This window comes from Gobio gobio (genome assembly GCF_949357685.1).
Source record: "Gobio gobio genome assembly, chromosome: 24".
NCBI lineage: Eukaryota > Metazoa > Chordata > Actinopteri > Cypriniformes > Gobionidae > Gobio > Gobio gobio.
Genome location: NC_137120.1, coordinates 6,304,438 through 6,327,577, shown reverse-complemented (window position 1 = coordinate 6,327,577; position 23,140 = coordinate 6,304,438). Strand labels below are relative to the sequence as shown.

Genomic DNA, 23,140 nt, shown 5'->3' with positions numbered 1-23,140 from the left:
GAGGGACTTGCCGTACACATACTTGACTTCAATAGAGTTTCAATCCATTTAATTTCCCCCAAAAGGACATTTTTACATTGCATTGTCATGCTAGCGGACCCTGTGAAAGACGACCAAGTTTAACTTCTAAACAATGGCACTAGAAGATGCATATATAATATGACTTCTGGATTGGATATAACTTTTGATACATTCAGCCATGATGATTCTAGAACACTTCACGTCTACATCCAGAATCTACAATCAAGAGCTACATTAAAAGCATGAACATTAAAACACACCCCAGCATTTCAAACATCAAGTTTTGGCAAACTGTATGAGGAAAGAATTCAAAACATTAAAAATAATTTGTCATGAAAACCAGGAGCCTTTAAAGGAACAAAAAAATCGGTTCATTTTCCGTCTCCCCTAGAGTGAATCCGTTTGTGAATCCATTCAGCCGATCTCTGTATCTGGCGGAAGCACTTTTAGCATAGCTTAGCATAGATCATTGAATCTGATTAGACCGTTAGCATCTCGCTCAAATGACCAAAGAGTTTCGATATTTTTCCTATTTAAAACTTGACTCGTCTGTAGTTACATTGTGTACTAAGACAGACGGAAAATGAATTACAACGCACAGAACCACGGCTAATCGCACTAACGTTAGCTTATTTGCCAGCTGCAACTACACAAACTTAGGCTGAATCCAAAATTCCTCATTCACTATTCCCTACTTTAGTCCACTAATACAGTTCACTTGAAGGAGTGATTGAAAACGAGTGTATGAAGTCGGACAGCCGTTGTACATCAGCTGTACACTCGTTATTGTGGTGCAATGTGGCATAGAATGAGTGCCCTCAATAGCGTCCACTATGATATCGGAAACCACTACAAATGGCTGTCCCTTCAAATAATGAGGGTATAGGGGGCGATTAACTACTTAGTACACGATGTAACTACAGAAGAATCAAGTTTTAAATAGGAAACATATCGAAACTCTTTGGTCATTTTTGAGCGAGATGCTAACGGTCTAATCAGATTCAATGATCTATGCTAAGCTATGCTAAAAGTGCTACCGCCAGACCCGGAGATCGGCTGAATGGATTCGAAAACGGTAAAACTCAACTGTTTAACTCTAGGGGAGACGGAAAATTAGCCATTTCCAGGGTTTCTGCAGGTTTCACCAAGTCAAATTGAAGACTTTTTAAGACCTTTTAAAGACCATTATGAATTCAATATAAGACCTATTTAAAGGAAATGCATTCACGAAATTACTTGCAAAGTAAATTAATTTATTCAAATTGAACAAATCGATAAACTTGCACTTCCCCATAGCTCAATCCCACCAGGATTTCGCTGTTTTTTGTGATTTTTGAGATCAAAATTACTGAATTTGTGGTGGTAGTTTCCAGAAATTTGCATAATTAGGATACCACATTTAATATATTGAGTATTAAATTAGATGCACAATAGGTCACACATGACAATAGAACAAACCAAAATGCATCTTGCAAATCTTGTTTATTTTGGTTTCTTGTCATTATTTTACGGTGAAATTAAAAATTTAGCAGGACCTCAAAAAATGCATTGTTGATTTTTCATTGTATTTAGTAATAGCGGAAATGCGCAAAATTAGAGGACTATTAGCTGAAGAATAAAATCCATTTTATGTGTCTGTGGTACAATCCGAAAGAGACTCGCGCCAATAACACGAAAGCTGATTAGCCGCAATATAAGTTACACATTGGTCTCATTTGTAGTCGTAATACAGCGAATTATATTTGGACTAGCGAAAGAAAGAACTACAACACCACGGAATTAAAAAACAAAACATTCTAGCATTTCAATGAGCATTAGAGGTAGCGTTACATGGATAAAAGACCTGTTTAAAATTATTTAAGACCTAGAACAGAATAATTCCACAAATGTAAGACTTTTTAAGGCCTAAAATTTTAATTTAGACCCAGCGGAAACCCTGCTATTTTCAAAAAAAAGTGGAGCGTTCCTTTAAAACACATCCCAGCATTTCAAACATCAATTTTTGGCAAACTGTATGAGGAACGAAATAAAAACATTCATTAAAAACCAATTTAAAAATAATGTTCTTGCCATCATGAATTCCAGGAGTAACCTTAAACACTTAATCGAAGTAGTAGTTTTGGAGGAAGATGCTGTCCAGGCCATTGAAGACGGGCTGATAGTTGTAAATCAGAGCTTTTTCCTCTTCACTTTGCGAAGAAAAACGATGATGGTTTTTCATTGCTGAAAAGGACAAGCAGTTCAATACATGAATTCAGTGGTCAGAAAGTAAAAGTTATGGTTATAATGTATCATTTTCTGACTATGCAACTTAAAGGTCCCATGACATGAACATGTCATTTTGTGAGGTTTTTTAACATTAATGTGAGTTCCCCTAGCCTGTATATGGTCCCAAAGTGGCTAGAAATTTCGACAGGTGTAAAGCGAGTTCTGGCTGTCCTGCTCTGCCTTTGAGAAAATTAAAGCTCATCTGAAATCTTCCCTGTATGCCGTCATAAGGGTAACGGTTACCTCCCCTCCCCTTCCTTTGCTTTGCCACTACCACTACAACCACTATGAAAAGCGCAAAAGGACGCACGTCAATTTCGCTTCAAACGCTTGCTTTTTACGCGTGTCCATCTCACTTTGGACGCGCAAATGCATTCAAAGTTCAACGTGAATTTGACGCTCTATTCACGTTTGGTGTGAACGCAGCATTAGTGTTTGTGTTTTGCGTATCTATGGCAACAAGACTTTTATAATGTGAATCCAGGTTCGCTGTCGTGAAACACTTAAAGCTACACTGTGTAACTTTTTTTTAGTTTATTCTTAGCTAAAAACACTTAGTTCTTTCAAAAATATATGTGCTCATTAATGTATATTTACTTCTTTCAAGTAATAAAGTATTCTCGTAAGTTTACAATATGCCATTGAAAATAAATACGGTAATGGGTTCGAATGCGGGTCGCCATGTTGCCCCTCCATCTTGAAAGTACATCAGCCAAAGAGGGACATACCCGTGAATTCAAGCTTCGCCTTTCGCGTTTTAACACGCGATGGCACCGTGTCAAAAGACGAAGTCGAACTGGAAGCCATGTTAATCTTGGACTAAATCGGCCACCGTAGGAGTCAAAACGAAATCGGAATTGAGAGGAAGAGAAACTAATATTCACTGGATGGTCATATACCTTTTAACCGCTAGATGGGGGAAAATATCACACAGTGTTGCAATGATGAGATCAACAGACTGTCTGTGTTCTCAATGCTCATCACTGAGGCCATTCATGTGATGGGAAAAGATCTAAAAACAATGCTATAATCAACACTTTCACGAGTCGTTCATCTCAACAGTTGTATTCGAGAGGGGTTCCACATGTAATACTCATTTCAAATGCAAAGATGTCAGCCAATCACAACACTGAAGTCTCACAGCGGACACGCCCCTTGAAACAGAGCATTCAAGCCAGAGGGCTAATATCAGGATAGAAAAAATGCTTTTTATTTCTAAATTATGACATTTTAGGATGCAAAAATCATACTACCAATACAAGTACACCTCAGGAAACGTAAAATAATAAAAAGATCCACACCATGGGACCTTTAAAATATCTTGAATGTTGACTGCTTTCTAAACAAACCCAAGTTAAATGAAATTAAAAGGGTAACAGAAAGCCAAGATGAGAGAGATTCTCAAATTCATATTGCAACTTCCATTTTTTTTAGACGACCAACCTTCAGAAACAAAGAAGTAGGCGGTGTAGAAAGTGGCTCTGATGGCTGAGAGGGTGTGCACCATCCCGGGTTTATCAATCCACTCGAATGGGCTTTTCTCCGGGTGCCACTGCACAGCGTAGAAGGGATATCGCGACGCTACAGGATATATGACAAACATTTTGGGATATAGTTATATACAAATTATTCGCCTGCTAAAAATCGGAACAAACCAATATCTATACACCAATCAGGCATAACATTATGACCGGTGAATTGAATAACACTGATTATCTCTTCATCACGGCTCTTGTTAGTGGGTGGGATATATTAGGCAGCAAGTGAACATTTTGTCCTCAAAGTTGATGTGTTAGAAGCAGGAAAAATGGGCAAGCGTAAGAACTTGACAAGGGCCAAATTGTGATGGCTAGATGACTTTCTTTTACATCACGTGGATGGCCGGGAGTGTGTGCGTCGCTTACCTGGGGAACACATGGCACCAGGTGCATTATGGAAAAAAGGCAAGGGAGGATGCGTAATGTTTTGGGCAATGTTATGCTGGGAAACCTTGGGTCCTGCCATCCTTATGGATGTTACTTTGCTACCTACTTAAGCATTGTTGCAGACTATGTACACCCTTTCATGGAAACGGTATTCCCTGGTGGCTGTGCTCAGCAGGATAATGAGCCGCCACAAAGCAAAAATGGTTCAGGAATAGTTTGAGGAGCACAACAAGGAGTTTGAGGTGTTGACTTGGCCTCAAAATTCCCCAGATCTCAATCCAATCAAGCATCTGCGGGATGTGCTGAACAAACAAGTCCGATCCATGGAGGCCCCACCTCGCAACTTACAGGAGTTAAAGGATCTGCTACTAACATCTGTGCCAGATACCACAGCACACCTTCAGGCAGGGCTCGACATTAAGACTGTTCACACGCTTGTCCTTCGTCCGAGTAAAAAATGTGCTTTTCCGGATTTTTTTTGTAAATATAATCATCTATTCTGAAGCAATATTCTCTCCAGTGTTCAATCAGCTTTGACATATTTAAATATGCATATTTGTGATATTTGTACCTTTTTATAAAGGGCATTTTTCCATAATCTTATTAAATATAGGCTATGCTTCAGCTTTCCTTTTATATTCTTAAATTTGATCTATAAACTAGAATAAGACACTATAGGCGGTTACCAATCAAATTAAATCATTTACACTGAAAAATTACAACTGCATTAAATAATGTTATGAGATTATTTTAAATATTTTTGAACATACAAATAAGAAATGTTGGAAAGATGAAACTAAACCACCAGTAGGTGGCAGCAGGTGACCGTCTTAATGAGCGAGTCATTGAGTCGATTCAGTGAAACGGCTGATTAGGGTTGGGAACTGAGAACCGGTTCTTATGCAAAATTCCTAAGTTTCGGTTCCGAAAACGGTTCTGGTGCAATGTGTGTGCGAAGCGCTGGAAGCGTATCCTTTAATAGCGAGTGACAGCCAGTGTTGCCAAGTCTGTGGTTTTCCCGCGGAATTGCGCTACTTAAACACTGTTGACGCGGGCTGTTTCATGTCCGCGGGTTGAAGCGACCCCAATTATGTGATATTTAGCCCCGGAAATGCAAATTTTACCGGAGAAGCCCCCCTGAAACGCGATTGGGCTTGTTTTGGGCTAGTTTTGAGTAGCAATTGTGCGGGTTTTGTTGCGAAAACCTGGCAACCCTGGCTCACCTCATCATGAATATTAATTACATTGCCTGCCGCTTCCAGAAGTGCAACGCAGTTCAGCACTGAAAGCCCTCGCGCTACACATTTACGGTTTTGCGTCAGATATTTTCTCGTTGACCACCAGCATGGCGAAGAAAAAGTCACAAGTATGGATTCATTTCCAAAGAATGAATGATAATGAAGCAAAATGTAACACGTGTGAAAAGTTAATAACATGCAAAGGAGGCTGCACTAGCAATTTGACAAAACATTTGCTACAGCACAGAGTGCCACAGGGCTTATACCAGATTTATAGTGAAAGGCTTGTATATATATATATATATATATATATTTGTCAACCGTTGAGTCACCATGGTTTAGGTAAGCGTTTAGGCACAATTACCTTTGTAATGCTGAATTGCAATTTATTATTTACAAGTTCACTGAATAACTTAATTACTATTAAATTAATATACAACTAATTCATAAATATAACTAATAAATATAATTTATAACTTGGTTTTATTCAGAGACAGAGAGATAAAATGTAATAAGACAATTTCAGAGGTGTTCATTTGAAAAAAAAATGTGTTGCAAGAATGGCTTAATTAATACTGTAATATTTGTACAGTACAGGACTTTTTTGACATTGCCAACCTGTAAATTAATTTTAGAGCAAGTAATAAACACAAAATGTATTGTTTGAGTTGCATATTGTGCCTTTTTCCTTTACCACTGTTTGTTTAATAATTTTAATGGAACCGGAATCTGAATCGTTAGGCGGAACCGGAACCAGAACCAGAAAATGTCTCACGATTCCCAACCCTACGGCTGATTCATTCAGGAATTTTGCCGGTCATTGAACCTTTGATTCAACCGATTCATTAAAACGCTGAATCATTCACTAACACACGCTGTTGCTGTGAGACGCGGTTCTGCTGTGATATTTGTTTTGAACTATTTTCGCTGCTGAAATAGAACAAAAACACTCAATATTGCATCTAAAATGTAAGTGACTTAATGTTAATTAATTAATTATGGAACTGGCGTATGAAATCAGTGTCATTTTCAGTCGTGATGGTATTCAGGAAAACAACACTCTTGTTAGTGTGATGTTGCTTAACTGTATCATATGTTATAAATATAATAACACCATTTTACCCATGTATATTAACTGAGTTTCTTTGTAGGAGCGGCGCTCATTTGTTTTCGACTTTCTCCTCGAGAGGCTGCGCGAGCCTCAACAGCTCAACCTTGTCAGTTCCTTTTATATTATTATCCACTATCGATCGCCACTTACACTGAATGCAGAATCATTCTTGCACTTTGGTGATTCCCTAGTTATTTTTTGTTTTTGACATTTTTTTGCCTGGTCGGTGTATATACAATGTAAAACCGGCCTGTTAGTTCACTACAACACAGCATTATGGGTGTAATCAGTTTAATAAGAATCAGCCGACCATGTTTTATGATGTTTTACATCACACACACACACAAAGAGACGAATCTGTGATGCACAGAGTGACATTCATACCCTCCATGGTGGAAATGAACTCCTTCTTGCCGTCTGTATTTGTGGTCAGGACTCGATAAAAACGCTTCAGCTTGGCATTGCCACTGTAATTCTGGAAGAACAAATCAGTATTATGAGAAAAGCAGAAGTCAACGTTCATGGATTTAATGTCAGTGCTGGTTCTGTCGCTCCATTTTATGCATTGTGAAATTACTTCTGACAAAAACTTAAAAATTGGTACCTGCATGGACAAGCTCCAGCTGTGGAAATTGGATGTGATGTTTTCTTCTGCCAGAGACTGGAGAACATCCTTTGGAAATTTCTTGAACAACCTGCTTTTGGTGGCTTCTGTAATCAAGCGGAATCATTAATGAGCTAATGCACAAGATTGGTAAACCAGACAACACAAACTGTGGTTAGCAATTTCTGTCATTTATACATTCTGACTAGCCTAGAAATCTAGACGCACCCTAGCAGCAGCACATCTAATTTGCAGCCCGGGGCGTCTAGCAACTCTCCGTTGGCTTGCGAGCTGGAAAAACCAAACTCTAGTCAGGCCAATTGCATACCAACCTGGGCTGAAGGTCAACGGCAGGGCGACTGCTTTGGTGTCGGTCAAGGTCAACAGGTTCTTGTTGCTGGTCAGAACCGTGAGCTGCTGGAAGCCCTGGCAGGTTCCCCAGATCGGAAAATAATCCGAAGCATCATTCGCCTGTTGTAGATCATAAAGAAGGTGAACCCTCAAAGTACATCCAGACCAATCTAAACATATACTTCACATGTGCTTTTAAACTTACCTTTATTGCAAGTTCGTAGAAAATCTTTGCCGCTCTGGTAAACTGAGACTTTTCAATGTCCACATTCCCTCCAGGAAGCAACAAACTAACCAACGGTCAAAAGCAGTTAACCATCAGCAGAATAAAAGGTGAAAAAAAAACATCACTTTTGGAAAATCCAGTTTGAAATGCCAGCAATTTTAGAACATGGTATCGGTTTCCAACACGTCTATATTTTTATTCACCCATTATTTAGGCAGGAACGTCTAATTGAGATAATCTCTTCTACCAGAGAGACCTGATTTAAAGGGATAGTTCCCCTGATTTACTCATCCTCAAGTCATCCTAGGCGTATATGACATTCTTCTTTCAGACTTTCCTCTTCCAAACTTTGTAATGGCAGTGAATTGTTGGGTCATTTAAGCCCATAAAAGTGCATCTGTTCATCATAAAAGTGCATCCATCCATTCTAAAAGTGCATCTGTCCATCATAAAAGTGCATCCATCCATCATAAAAGTGCATCTATCCATCATAAAAGTGCATCTGTCCATCATAAAAGTGCATCTGTCCATCATAAAAGTGCATCCATCCATCATAAAAGTGCATCTATCCATCATAAAAGTGCATCTGTCCATCATAAAAGTGCATCCATCCATTCTAAAAGTGCATCCATCCATCATAAAAGTGCATCCGTCCATCATAAAAGTGCATCCGTCCATCATAAAAGTGCATCCGTCCATCATAAAAGTGCATCTATCCATCATAAAAGTGCATCCATCCATCATAAAAGTGCATACATCCATCATAAAAGTGCATACATCCATCATAAAAGTGCATCTATCCATCATAAAACTGCATCCATCCATCATAAAACTGCATCCATCCATCATAAAACTGCATCCATCCATCATAAAAGTGCATCCATCCATAATAAAAGTGCATCTATCCATCATAAAAGTGCATCCATCCATCATAAAACTGCATCCATCCATCATAAAAGTGCATCCATCCATCATACAAGTGCATCTATCCATCATAAAAGTGCATCTATCCATCATAAAAGTGCATCCATCCATAATAAAAGTGCATCTATCCATTCTAAAAGTGCATCCGTCCATCATAAAAGTGCATCCGTCCATCATAAAAGTGCATCCATCCATCATAAAAGTGCATCCATCCATCATAAAAGTGCATCTATCCATCATAAAAGTGCATCCATCCATCATAAAACTGCATCCATCCATCATAAAACTGCATCCATCCATCATAAAAGTGCATCCATCCATCATAAAAGTGCATCCATCCATCATAAAAGTGCATCTATCCATCATAAAAGTGCATCCATCCATCATAAAACTGCATCCATCCATCATAAAACTGCATCCATCCATCATAAAAGTGCATCCGTCCATCATAAAAGTGCATCCGTCCATCATAAAAGTGCATCCGTCCATCATAAAAGTCATCATAAAAGTGCATCCGTCCATCATAAAAGTGCATCCATCCATCATAAAAGTGCACCCATCCACCATGAAAGAGCATCTATCCATCATAAAAGTGCATCCGTCCATCATAAAAGTGCATCTATCCATCATAAAGTGCATCCGTCCATCATAAAAGGGCATCCATCATAAAAGTGCATATCTATCATATAACTGCTCAACAGCTACTCTTTAAGCGCAAGTCGGCTTACGTACCGCCGGATGCTAGTTATTATAGTCTATAAAGTTTTAAATATGGATATTTTTCTTACACAAATGCGCCACTTCGCTTCAGAAGGCCTTTATTAACCCCCCAGAGCCGTGTGGAGCAGTTATATGATGGATAGATGCACTTTTATGGACTTCAAAAATAAGTCAATGCCATTATAAAGCTAGGAAGAGCAGGACATTTATATAACTCTGATTGTGTTCGTCTGAAGAATGTCATACACACCTATAGGATGACTTGAGGGAGAGTAAATCATGGGATCATTTTCATTTTTGGGTGAACTATCCCTTTAAGACGGAAGCACAAAGTTTTAAATAAAAGACAAGTATGTTTTCCATTAGGAGGAACTATTAACACATTACATTTTGCAATTCGTTCCCTGCCCGGAGAGAATAAAAAGAGGAAATTCTACCAAGCGCTGAATGCACGCGGGAACTTAAGCAAATTTAACGTGATAAAAGATTAAAATATAAAAAGATAGTGTAAATGCATGTAGATCACCATAATCCAATTTCAGACCAGCTTATGTCAAACTACTGAGAAACACTCACCCATTTATAGCGTTGAACAGTTTTTCATACTCCTCCTCTGTGTGATTTATGCTGCAAACAAACATATTTATCCGTGGGTGTTCATTTAAATGTGTTTTATTAATAGCATGTAGCTTGTGTTTAACATACTGGATCGGCACAACCCTGGCCCCAGCTGACTCCAAGTGTTTCACATATGATGCAGCAATATAAGAAGATCCCTGGGCATGAGGGTCGTCCTCCAAGTTTTCCTGGGCTAAGATTCCTGCAACACAAAAGATGAAAAACCAGTGAAGAGAAATGGGTTTGCTGGTCTAAGCTGGTTTAGCTTGACAGTTAGCAGCTGGTGTCACAACCATAAGATCCCACGACCCCTCGATAACATCAAACCAGACTATTTTTGAATAAGCTAGGAGACCATTAATAAGCATGTTCATGATTTGTCAGCAAGGTTAAGGTCTTCCAACCACATGTTTAAACCCCTTTACGTGTCGCCATGGCAATGAATTGAAGTGTTCATAAATAATCTAGAAGAAACGAGAATGTTCCAGCTGCAGATGCTCCGATAATAAAATCGCATGACATCGCAGAAATATGATAACATCACCTACCAGACATCATACACTACTTTAAAACGAATTGGCTAGTTAAATCCACCTCAAAGAACCGCTTTTATTCTTACCGATGATTGGTCTGTAATTTAAATTACGAGCGCATGATGCTGGAAACCCGCATAGAATAGCGGCGGAGACCGCGAGCACGAGCACCTGGCGATACATCCACCTCAGGTAACACACCAAAGGACGGAATAAATGAAAGCTCCTTGATGTTATCGATTCAGAAGACGATGTCAGCTCCACTGGCGATGTCAGGCTTTTAAACGAGAGCTGCACCCGCTTATCCGCAGTCGTCAGGTACAGCAAACAGCGGCTCGAGGATCAGCTCTGAGGAATCTACCGTCCAATAAGAGCGAGGAGTCACGACTGGACCCGCCCACTTGATTCGTCACTACGGTCTTTTATTTTGAGGCAAGACACCTCAGGTATTTTATTTTTTTTATTTTATTTTATATATGTTTTATTATGTAATCCTTGTTGTCTATTACAAGTTTCCTCTGGCAAAAAAAAAAAAAAAAAAAAAAAAAAAAAGACACCTCAGGTATTTTTCTTTGGAGTTTATGTCCTATTTGGATTTTATAACTCTGACAAGAGTCTTAAAGACGATTATTTCCTTATAAATCGAAGTTTTTTATACACAAGTGCAAATTTTTGTCTGTTAAACCTTTTTTTTTTTTTACTATTTTTTGTAAAGATCTGAAATGTTATTTAGATACTCTTCTTCCAGCAATGTCAAAACTTTAAAGTCCTCTACGCTGTGTACAAAATATAATATTTATGCCTTCTTATAATGAAAGAAAAAAGCCTTTTTTTTCACACTGTCTAGCTCTCTTGATCCTAATTTATTTTAAATGTTATGTCACCCCTGGCTCAATGTTTGTTTTGTATTTTTAATTTTGTTCCTTTTTACTACCTCTGTCTAATGTTTATCATTTTTGTTGTTGTTGTTAAATTCTTTCTTGAATTGTGACTATTTGATCTTATATCTGTTCCAAATAATTTTTAAAAAAAAAAGACACCTCAGGTGAATAGAGTAACTATCACTTCCCTAGTTGATTGATTACATTAAGAATTCCAAACATTGTTTGTATTCCACGTTTTCTGAAATTGTATGTTTAAATATGCAAATTAGTTGTTATCTAATTAAATATGCACTCATTTGCATACAATTCTAGCCCAAAGTCTCAACATTGAATTAATCTTGTTCCTTTTTTTGACATATTCAACGTTTTTTACAGAGAGGAGATTGAATATCTCTTTTTTTTATCACTCCATAAATCAGAAAATACTGTCAACAGCCAGAAAAAAAGTAAATTTTCACAATTTTGGGAGTAAAATAAGGGAAATTATATATATATATGAATGAACAAACCCCTTTGTAAAAAGAATATAGATAGGAATAAAACTGTAAGGTTTTCAATTTTTCTTTCTTTTTTTCATACTTTATTTATTGGATTTTTGTTAGACACATCAAAACCACACAACACATATAATTCTACTACAACTAACAATTCCACATACATACTTAAATAATAATAATAATTATAAATAAATAAATAACAATAAAATAGGTTCTCCTTGTTCAAAATATTTTCAATGTCTCTTCTTATATATATATATATATATATATATATATATATATATATATATATATATATATATATATATATATATATATATATATATATATATATATATAATATTTTTAATATTTTTCCTTTTTGTGTGGTCTGTATATTCCAAAATTTAACTGTAAGGTTTGGAGTATGTAATTGGTACTGAAGTTACCTGAGAAAAACACTCATTTTGAGAAAACGGCCTTTAAAAATATTGTATTGTAATTGAAATCTACAGACGCAAATAGAAAAAGTGCTATGAAAGATACACTTAAAAGCAGGCCCGGCTCCAGCTTTGAGATGCAGGGTGGGCCAAGTGAATATCCTGGTGGAAATTTTTACATTATTTTGTATTTAATTTTTTCCCAGTAGCAAAACTATTTTATAACAAAAGAGGCAGGTCTTGAAATAAACTCTCTATATTGACAGGGCTCAATGCAAAGGAGCTTTACTACAGGTTAATTCCGGTCCAGATTTTTACTTGCCCTGCAAAAATTTTCACTAGCTCCGCCACAAAAAAAAAGTCTTATTAGTATTTTAATAAATTACAAGCAATAGCACTAATAAATAGAATCAGGGCAGGGCTGAGGGGTTTTTGCTTACGCTATACAAATGACCTATGGTAGCAAAAAATACACAAATATTGAAATATCCTTTGAGGTTCCTAGAACAAATAATAGACCCTTTTCACATTTCCGGGTTTCTCAGAGCGGAAGTCTGTGAATGAGAGAATACATTAAATATTTTTTTTGTGTGCCCATTTGCTCACATATCAAAAGAAAAACGCCACAGTAGTGATTTCTCAAAAAATAATCAAAATAACGTCTTTATTCAACCTCTTCTTGTCTTCCGTGTGTGCCTCCACGACGCATGCGCGAGAATATGACGTAGCGCCAGCGTTCGGGAATCCATGAAATGCACACTTTAGCCCGATTTTGAGCTCTACGCCGAGACCTAAAGCACGATCAATGTAGAATTCAACAGCTTAGACACGCGCGTCTTCCTCTGCTTGTAAACAAATCGCTTCTGGGTCATGTGTCCGAACGCCGGATCTGCGTCATATTCTCACGCATGCGTCGTGGAGACACACACGGAAGACGAGAACAAGCTGGATAAAGGCGTTATTTAGATTTTTTTTGGCAAACAAAAACTATTGTCGTCGCTTCGTAAAATTATTGTAGAGTCACTGTGGTGAGATGGACTTTGTAACGACGTTTTAAGTGCCTTTTATGGGTCTTGGGAGTGTAAATGTACTGAATGCCAATGGAGGCCTGTCTGAAGCCTTTCTCAGCATCAGCTTTCAACAAAAATATCTTCATTTGTGTTCCGAAGATGAACGGAGGTCTTACGGGTGTCGAACGACATGAGGGTGAGTAATTAATGACAGAATTTTCATTTTTGGGTGAACGAACCCTTTAATGAGTGCGTTGAATTCAACTGATTTGTTCAAAGTGCAAACGACTGTATTTATGAATGGAAACCTTAAATAAATAATTGACTCATCTGATTTGTTCAAATACGTTGATTCTTTGAGGAATAAAACACAGTGTTCCTCGGAGACGCAGCGGTTGTGCTGCTTGTTCTGTTTTCTTTGATAGAGCACAGTGTCTATGGGAGTTACTCAGTAACTTATTTTTTCCTGTTGTCACAGTGCAGATGTTCAGAAAGACAGCCTGATAACTCATAGATTTATGCTATAATACAAAGAAAAGGAACTCATTAAATAGTTTTTTACCCCACAAATTTTGATGAGATTTCTGGCCCGCTGCAGTGTGATGGCAGTGAGATGGAAGAGAGTGCTCAAAACCATTCAGAGCGCATAGTTTAGAGGAAAAATAACACAAATGATCATTCTCTGTAAAGAAATGTCGCGGGAACATTAGATGCAAAAGAGAACAGCGCGCGAGGGAGTCTTTTTGCGAAATGATTTAAAATCGTTTGAATGCTTAAACTTAAAAAAGAGACTTAAATCGGGCTTTCTTTCAGATTTTTTGATGGGAAGCAACCGGAAACCATGATCTCTCTCAAAATCTGGAGCTGAAATCTTAAAATCGGTTATTTGGCATGGGGTCAGAGTGGGTCAAGTTTCTGGCCAGGCCCACCCTGACCCCCCCGTGGAGCCGGGCCTATTTAAAAGTATAATTTTGGATGTTTCCTTTCCACTAATCTGCATTTTATAAAAAGCCAAAAAGAACCCATTTTAAAATTTGACAGATGCATGAAAAAATATATTTTTGCCTCATGTCTCGCCTTAAAATGTTTCAAATGTCTAGACTACATTCTATTATTTTTTGTTCTTGTCTAATGATGCCTAATCATAACGCCCTTCTTAATTAGTAAGTTATGTTCTCCTCTATAGAAGATACTTAGACAAAATAGCATGTCATTATAAAAAACAAAAAATAAATACAAATTAAACACTTACAGTCTTGCTCACACAGCAATAATAATCATGAACAGAGCACTCCTCATCTATATCGTGCAAGCCTTTAATTGTGTTGAATGAATAATCTACAGGAGAAATAATGACACTTAAGAAGATTCAGACAAATATCTTTGCGATTACTTTTGCATTTAAAAAGGTCTTACATATGAAGAAAAGAATACTGTTAACAATACATTTAATAAGTGCTCAGGGAGTGTTTGGGGGTTTGGTGCTCAAATCACCTCAGACATTTCCTGCCGGTGTTGAGAAGCTCATAACCTTCAGGTTACAAATGCAACTCTCTGACTACGCCACAGCTGCCAAATATGATGTACTCTCACATGATCAATGCAATACACATTGTCAATATACAATATACAGATTTCTCCTCATTGTTGTCACTACTAGAGCAAGCTCCTAATTGGTTAACTCGGCGCGATTATCCGCCAAAGTTCAGATTTTTCAACTTGAGCGATTCGCGCGAATCACGTGTTCAAAACGTTCAATTTGCGTCATTCGCGCCGCCTCATTCGCGTGAATCGCGTCGCAGAATGCCTACTCTGCATGACTTAACATGTAAATCACTCGTGCGAATCGAGTCATTCGCGTCCGGTGTGACCGTGTGAACGCACCTTTAGACCCACGGAAAATTAAAAGTTGTGATTTTCTAGACCGATGTGACTACACTCTAAAAAAAAAGGTTATATATGGCACCAAAAATGGTTCTTCGTCGTAATCAAAGAGGAACCACTTTTGGTGCTATATAGCACCATATCTTAACATGTTCTGTATATGGTATCGGTGTTATATAGCACCTTAGTCAAAGAACCGGTGAAGAACTGCTGAAGAACCACTGAAGCACCAAAATTGGTGCTATATAGCTCTTAAAAAGGTTCCCCTCACTACTTCTACTACTACTACTAGTATACTTCTACTACCATCACTACTTATACTACTACTAGCATACTACTACCACCACTACTTCTACTACAACTAGCATACTACTACCACCACTACTTCTACTACTACTACTAGTATACTACTACTACCATCACTACTTCTACTACTACTACTAGCATACTACTACCACCACTACTTCTACTGCTACTACTACCACTACTATGTTACTAGCATACTACCACCACCACTACTTCTACTACTACTACTAGGGATGTGCATCTCCATAACTGAGGCCGATGCGATATGCATCTCAGGGCATGGCCAATGATACGATACGTTAGACAGCCACAGCCGAGATTCACCACAGCTACAGATGCGATATTATTCACCCATATTATGATGCAGTGTGATCTGATCTCGATTCGATTCAATGCAATGGAAACCAATATGATGCTATGCAATTCAATACAGTACAGATCATTCAAACAGACTGTGAAGGCTAAGGCCACACATAATAAATATTTAATTTAAAGGGTTATAGTTTTCTGATCTTTTCCTTATTTTCATGGTTTTTTTTTTTGTAGATCTTGATATGGCGTTGGCTTTGTGCCATTATTTTTTCTTTGTCTTATCAATTTTTATGTATTTTGTTTTCTTTAAGTTTTTGTACCCAAACAGTTGTACTAGAGGTGCTACGTTTCCTCTTTATGCGTGCATTAGAGATCAAAGAGTTACAGCGGCAATCATTCGTCACTAGAGTGCACGCTAGTGAAGGAAGGAAATCACAACTAGACAAAGATATGTGTTTAACATTTTTATTTATTTCAGTTTGTTTGAATGACTGTGTTTCTTACCCGTGGTTCCGTCGGGATCCATGACTGCAGCATGGAACGAAGGCCGGATATCAAACCGATGTGGCATTGCCTGAATTTTTTATATCTTTTGACAGGAATTATGGGAAATGTAGGTTTTTGGGATAACGTGTTTGGGTCATTTGTTAATTTGAATATGTATACTCCTTGCATAACTTTTTGTTTATATTTATTTTTATCATTGCTTTATTGGTGAATGTGATTTTTCATATATTTACGGAGTTTATTTGTGTGAATATTTTTTTCAATATGTAAAATTTGAATCAAGATGTTTGTGAGACCCCTTTGATAACGAAATGGTTTGATCTGGTTTCTTAAAAGGAATTCATTTTCGACTGCCAGTTAGTTGTGGTGAGGGATCCCTGAAGAGAACATCTGAGACCCAGAACTCAGTTTGCTGTTTCCCCGGATTGATTTATTGATTTATTTAGTATTTTTGTTTTGTGTGACCAGTATATTATTATTATTTTCCCCTCAATAAACCAACATTTTGATTGCTCGCTGAGTGTCTCCAGAAAATTTTATGGAAGAACCCTTATGTAGCGTTCACACCGGACGCGATTGACTCGAATTGTTCGCGCTAATCGCGCGAAGGTGGATGCTTGAACATTTTGAGTTTACTCGCTTCATTTGCGTGTGACATTCACTTCACAACAGACATGAATTCGCCTCATAGGAGGGGCTTCTGCCAGCCGGCTCGTCTCGTTGAGAAATGGCTGACATGGGCTGTGTTTACACGTCTTTTTTTTGTTTTTTTTGTAATCTACTGTTAATGTGTGACAAAACGTAGTTTTAAGACTTTTTCAGTCGATAATGTAGTTGTTTAAAGCTCAAATCTGTGGTTTATTTAAATAAAGAGTGCCTATTTGAAAATTTTATCTGGCGTTTTCAGAGTTGTGAGCTCCAGTGGATCAGCGGTGCTCCGCGCTTGTTTACCCCGGTGAGAGCAGCCTTTCTTCAGCTAGTCCTTCTGCCGTCTGCCGCTGGCTCTGATGTCTCTGTGGTGTCTCGAGCTATAATTCATCTTGTGTATATGTAACGGGCGATCTTTGGTCTCATGGATCTATAATTTGTTCCCTGGCAAATCGTTTAGGCTGAAGGCAAAGTGAAGTTTGACTGAATTGTTTGCTTTATTTCATGTATAGCTTATTATACCTTTTACTTATACTTTTGTATTATTTATAATACATAAACTTGCATTTAACAAAAAGAGACTGGGTTGTGTTTCATGTAATTTAATGTTATCACAGTGATAATCATATTGTCTGAACCAAATATTACAGATTTTCTCCTCATTGTTGTCACTACTAGAGCAAGCTCCTGATTGGTTAACGCGGCGCGAATATCCGCCAAAGTTCAGATTTTTCAACTTGAGCAATTTGCGCGAATCACGCGTTCAAAGCGCTCAATTCGCATCAATCGCGCCGCCTCATTCGCGCGAATCGCGCCGCAGAATGCCATTTCGCGTCTCTGCATTGACTTAACATGTAAATCACTTGCGCGAATCGCACAGACTCATAAAATCATAAATGAACTATAACGTGCCTTTCTGACTTTTTGAATGGAATTAGTTAAATAAATCAAATTTTTGATGATTTTCTAATTATATGACCAGCACCTGTATAGTAGTATACACCTTTTACACAACATCATAATATTATTTTCAAATACATTTTTATATTATTATTATTTAATTTGTATTACAATATTACATATTATTACATGAAATAAGCTGCTAACGAAGCAGGTTTAAGTTTACAGACCTGTTGCTATGACAGCAAGTCTAGGATGACCGTCGAAGAACCAAATAATTAGCCTGGTTAAAACCAGACCATTCTCAGTAGTAACTGAGTTATGGTCTGGCAAAGCTTCATAGACAAATCATTTCCAAAGGGGCGTCACCAACGGGCGTCGCTCAAATGCCTCTCGGCGCAATTGGATAGACCTAAAACCAATCAGAGCGATGAGGGAGATGATGTATGCAGAGCGACGGAGAAACATCTGAGACTCTGGCCGTTTCACAATATGTGTTCTTGTCTGTACTTGTGTTCTCAAATAGGAAATGTCCCCGGTTTCCATTTCAGAAATCTGGTCACCTTACCTAAACCACATATTAATATATTATTTTTTAAAATGTAAACGAAAAGAGGCAGGGTGTTTTATACTTCGTTTTATTATAAATATATAAGATAATCAATGTAGGCCTAGCTACGCGTTGCCTGAACCACATTTGTGTGGCTATTATTATGTTTAATTTTTTTTTTTTTTATGAAATGAGGCAGTGGTGTTTTATGACATATTTCGTACGCGAACTTCTGACTTGCGTCCGTGACTTAGGCTACCAAGTTTGACTCCGGAGAACGAACTCCAGAGGACGGGAGGCTACGGGAGGACACTGGTCCGCCTAGTCTGCTAATGGACAAGCAGCGTTCTTGACAGTATCACTCAGTATATATGTAGTGCAGGCAATGCATATTATCTTCAATGCATGTTTATAACAAAACGAAATATAAAAAACCCAGCCTCTTTTCGTTTACATTTAAAAAAACACACACACATAATATAGGCTATGATTATCACTGTAATAAATTAAATATGACACAAAACACAACCCAGTCTCTTTTTGTTAAATGTCAGTTTGATCATCAATAGCAATTATAAAAGTATAAGTAAAAGGTATAAGAAGCTATACAATAAATAAAGCAATTCAGTAAAAAAAAAGGCGCTCGGAGACTACAACGGTAAAGTTTAATATCTTAAAAATATAAAGTTATGAAACTTCACTTTGCCCTCAGACAAAACGATCTGTCTAGGAACAAATTATAGATTAATGAGAGCAAAGATCAGCCGTTAGATCTACACAAGACGAGACGGTTTAACCACTGCAGAGACATCAGAGCCAGCGGCAGACGGCAGAAGGACTGGCCGAGGAAAGGCGCCTCTCGGTGTGGTTAATGATCGATTGAGCGCCGCTGAACCACTGGAGCTCACAACTCCGAAAACGGCAGATCAAATAAATAAAAAAAAAAGGCACTCTCTTTATAAATAAACCACAGATTTGAGCTTTAAACAACTACATTCACGCCTGAAAAGGACTTAAAACTATATTTTGTAAAACATTAACACTACCAGAGGGCTCTCGCTAAGACCCATTCGTTTAGCCACCAAAGGGCCAAGCTGGTATCAGACTTTTGCCGAATCCAGTCGGTAAGACAGCGATAACATCTTTTTTTAGATATGAAGGCTTCGAGTGTTGTTCTTTGCTCGGGTTTTAACGATAAGGAAAAGTTTAAATCGCTTAAAACAGACGCGATAGCTGATTCGAACGAGTGATGCTCCACAAATCTGCTTCAATGTCGCCATCGTGTAAAGCCCGCCCCAACGTTTCTAATTGGTGCCGCGATTGCTAGGGTTTAGAAATGGGCTTGAATGGGCTCTTTGCCAGACTACTTGCAGAGCAAATCTAAATTTGCCGGAAGTTGTCTGGGTTTTTCCAGGCCAAATAATCAAAAATCACGCCAAATCGTCAACAATCAAAATCCGGCTAACTGAGTTAGCGAGGTACGAAGAAGTAACGTGTCTTTGTTTACACAAAATAACACACGGATCTGCCCCAATTCTGCCGTCTCTATACACGATGTGATTGGCCTGACTACAGTCTGGCTTTTCCAGCTCGCAAGGCAACTGGCTGCAAATTTCCTTTTCTGCCCCTAGGGTAATTCTTTTTTCGAATACTATTTAGTACGGATAGTATGCGAATTGGGAATGCAAACTGATGCGAACGAGACCGGACGTGGAGTGCTGTGTGCGTGTGCTTCTTATAGGCTGCGTCCCAATTCGCATACTATCCGTACTAAATAGTATTCGAAAAAAGAATTAGTATGTCCCAAATCTTAGAATGTTGAAAAAAGTATTCCAAAGATTCCCGGATCGTCTACTATTTCCGGTCAGAATCTGAAGTGCAGATCGATGCGCACTCTAACGGCTGATATTGCCCACAACCCATTGCGAGATGGACGAGGATTCGATTAGAACTACAAACGAGGATAAAAAGTGTTTTAAAAAACTACAAACATGACGGTTACGCGAGTCTGACGGTTAAGTGGAGAGGATTAGATAAAGTGGTTTGAGTGAGCAATTATCAGTATTTAACCTGACGAAAAGATATTTATTCAATATTATCCACATTATATTTCTCCTTCAGCAGCATTGAGAACTTTTGTAATGATACGTTTGGCCATTAACTTTGCAAACACATGAGAGGAGTCTCTGCATTAAAGTACCACGAAAGGCAGATCAACGAGCGACTACATTTCTCTCCGATACGGTAGGAAATTAAATTGAATGTGGAGGATTTGAACTGTGACGATGATTGACAGGGCAGTTTAAACGGTGACGGGACACACGTAACAGAGTCCGTTAAAGATGACGAGGTAGTATGTCCCAAAGCTTGCTTAGGCCTACTCTTCTGCTACACACTCAAAAGTATGTACTTTTTCTTCACAAAAAGAGTACATACTTTTAGGACGTAGTATAAGTAGGCGAATTGGGACGCAGCCATAGTGCTGGTGATGAGTGCCATGATGAGGTGCAGGTGATAGTGATCAGTACTCTGGGGATGGAGTGCGCTGTGATTGGTGGAGGGTGGAACCTGACGTGTCTGTGACACATATATTTTTTTCTACTTTAAAGAGCACCTATCATGGAATTTTGAAATTTACCTTTCATGTAGTGTGTAACATAGATCTAAGTGAACAAAAACATCCTGTGATAGCTTGAAATATGACAGTGCACCGTATATATAGGGTTGCCAACTGTCCCGAATTAGGCGGGACGTCCCGTATTTTGAGCCTAATTGATTTGTCCCGTACGGGACCTCACTTGTCCCGTTTTTTACTACTACGCTGATCTAACCACTGATACAACAGCAGCGAGCAGGGCTGATCACGACACTTGAGAATGATCACCGTCGCTGACAGACACACACACACCCAACACCTCACACGTCACACCTAACCTATCATGATCATCCAATCACAGCCCCCCTCCTCTCACGCGCATCAGTATACGTTGTAAATGCGCCAATTCCTCCACACACACACAAAAAAAAAGTCGATAATCGATTTGGCATGTGGATAAAATATGGATAAACCTGCAAAAAAGAAAAGACTGTGCAGCTACAATAAAAATTGGGAGGTAAAAAATATATGGATTAAGCCAGTCAGCGGTGACTCAACAAAAGCCTTCTGTACTTTATGTCGCAGGGAATTTTCAGTTGCCCATGGAGGTGAGAATGACTTGACTAAACATGCTTCCACAGAAATGCACAAGAAGGCCACAGCTAAAGGTGCAAGCAATATCTGTGGATTCTTCGGGGTAACTACTGTGGAAACTGACAAAATAGCGGCAAGCGAAGCCTCATACGTGTATCACACCGTCAAACATGGACTCAGTTACAACAGCAACGACTGTCTTGTTAAGCTAAACGGTGCTTTGTTTCAAGACTCAAAATGCTCAAATACAGCATACAGACTCTATGTTATTTTTAGTTTGTCACATGCAAGATTAACATGAATTTTTCTAACCTATAGTGAAGGAGTCACAAGTGTTTTGTCTTAGTCTTTTAATTGAACCATTACCTATTACCTTTACTATTTGTCTGTGTTAACACTGCTGTAAATGAACAAACTAAGATTAAACCTACTGTACTTGCCATGGCACGAGAGTTATGTATTAATATTTTATTAAGTTAGCTATCATTATGACAAATGGCTAAAAATCATACACTGTATTTTCGCACAAAACCAGCCCACCTTTTGTCCCTCATTTCACAGTGACAAAGTTGGCAACCCTACGTATATATAGTTATTTTCTTTCAAAAGTAAGAGTCGACTCGGAGTCATTTTTAAGAATCGTTAGAAGACCGAAGCTTTTTCTCTGACTAGATGACGTCAACTTGTCAAGTTATTTGAATACGATACGCCCACTTATTGCGCTCCAAGACGCCAGTGAAAACTAGAAAACATAATGGCGACGAGACGCTGTGTTCTGAAGTGCGACTCAAAAGCAAACTTTTTTCATCTGCCCAAGGATGAGCATTTGAAGACTAGGTGGCTTGAAGACAAACCATACATCGTCGCGATTGAGTGTTTATTATTAGTCGTCAAATGTATGTTTCGCGATCTCAGGAAGCTTTTATTATGGACTTCTATTATGGCACATGGTATCTTCTTCGTCTGTCTCATACATGGACTACATGTGCACAGAGCGCCCTCCGGCTGCCAGTATGAATTGAAAACAACACACAAGAGACTCAATCGCTCATGATTAGGCTATTTCTGCCCATTTTGAGGAAGTATTGAATAAAAAATACTCCTCTGTTTAGAAATTTGACACAGACATATGAGAATCTATCAATATGTCTCCTCATCTGCACACTTTTGAACTAAAAGCCCTGAGGGATGTTGATTTGTCGCGAGTCTTCGTGAGGAGTTTTTTTATGAATGAGATCAGCTGAGGCTCATATTACAATCAAACAGTACCGACGCGGTTTTCATATTCATAACTCCTGACACATATTAACAAATTACTGTCATTATAAGACTTTGATGGGCGTTCCGTCTCCGAAAATATCTGCACAGACTATACCAATCACAACTGACTGGGTCATCGGACCAATCAGCGCAGATTAGCGTCACGTAAAGGCGGGGTTTTGAAAAGTGAATCACTAAAGGAATCATTTGAGAATCGCTGTCAAAACAGGTAAA

At 38.3% G+C, this 23,140-nt stretch overlaps 1 protein-coding gene across 1 annotated transcript; it reads right to left on the bottom strand.

The window, feature by feature from the left end:
- Positions 1 to 34: 34 nt before the first annotated feature.
- On the bottom strand, positions 35 to 10,877 carry LOC307120700 (gamma-glutamyl hydrolase). Its single transcript, XM_079807838.1, has 9 exons — positions 10,626 to 10,877; positions 10,094 to 10,208; positions 9,965 to 10,015; positions 7,724 to 7,808; positions 7,500 to 7,638; positions 7,168 to 7,274; positions 6,948 to 7,038; positions 3,733 to 3,870; positions 35 to 2,244 (listed from the first exon to the last, which is right to left on the bottom strand). Exons 1-9 carry the CDS (start codon positions 10,720 to 10,722, stop codon positions 2,123 to 2,125), a joined length of 945 nt encoding a protein of 314 aa, XP_079663964.1. The 5' UTR covers positions 10,723 to 10,877; the 3' UTR covers positions 35 to 2,122.
- Positions 10,878 to 23,140: the final 12,263 nt, after the last annotated feature.

What these genes read in the sequence shown, in the direction of transcription:
- LOC307120700 (XM_079807838.1), bottom strand. Translation starts at nt 10,722, where the DNA reads ATGTATCGCCAGGTGCTCGTGCTCGCGGTCTCCGCCGCTATTCTATGC. An exon ending in GCCAGGGTTGTGCCGATCCA is followed by an intron (nt 10,016 to 10,093) that starts GTATGTTAAACA and finishes GTTTGTTTGCAG; the next exon opens with CATAAATCACACAGAGGAGG. An exon ending in CTACTTCTTTGTTTCTGAAG is followed by an intron (nt 2,245 to 3,732) that starts GTTGGTCGTCTA and finishes TGTCCTTTTCAG; the next exon opens with CAATGAAAAACCATCATCGT.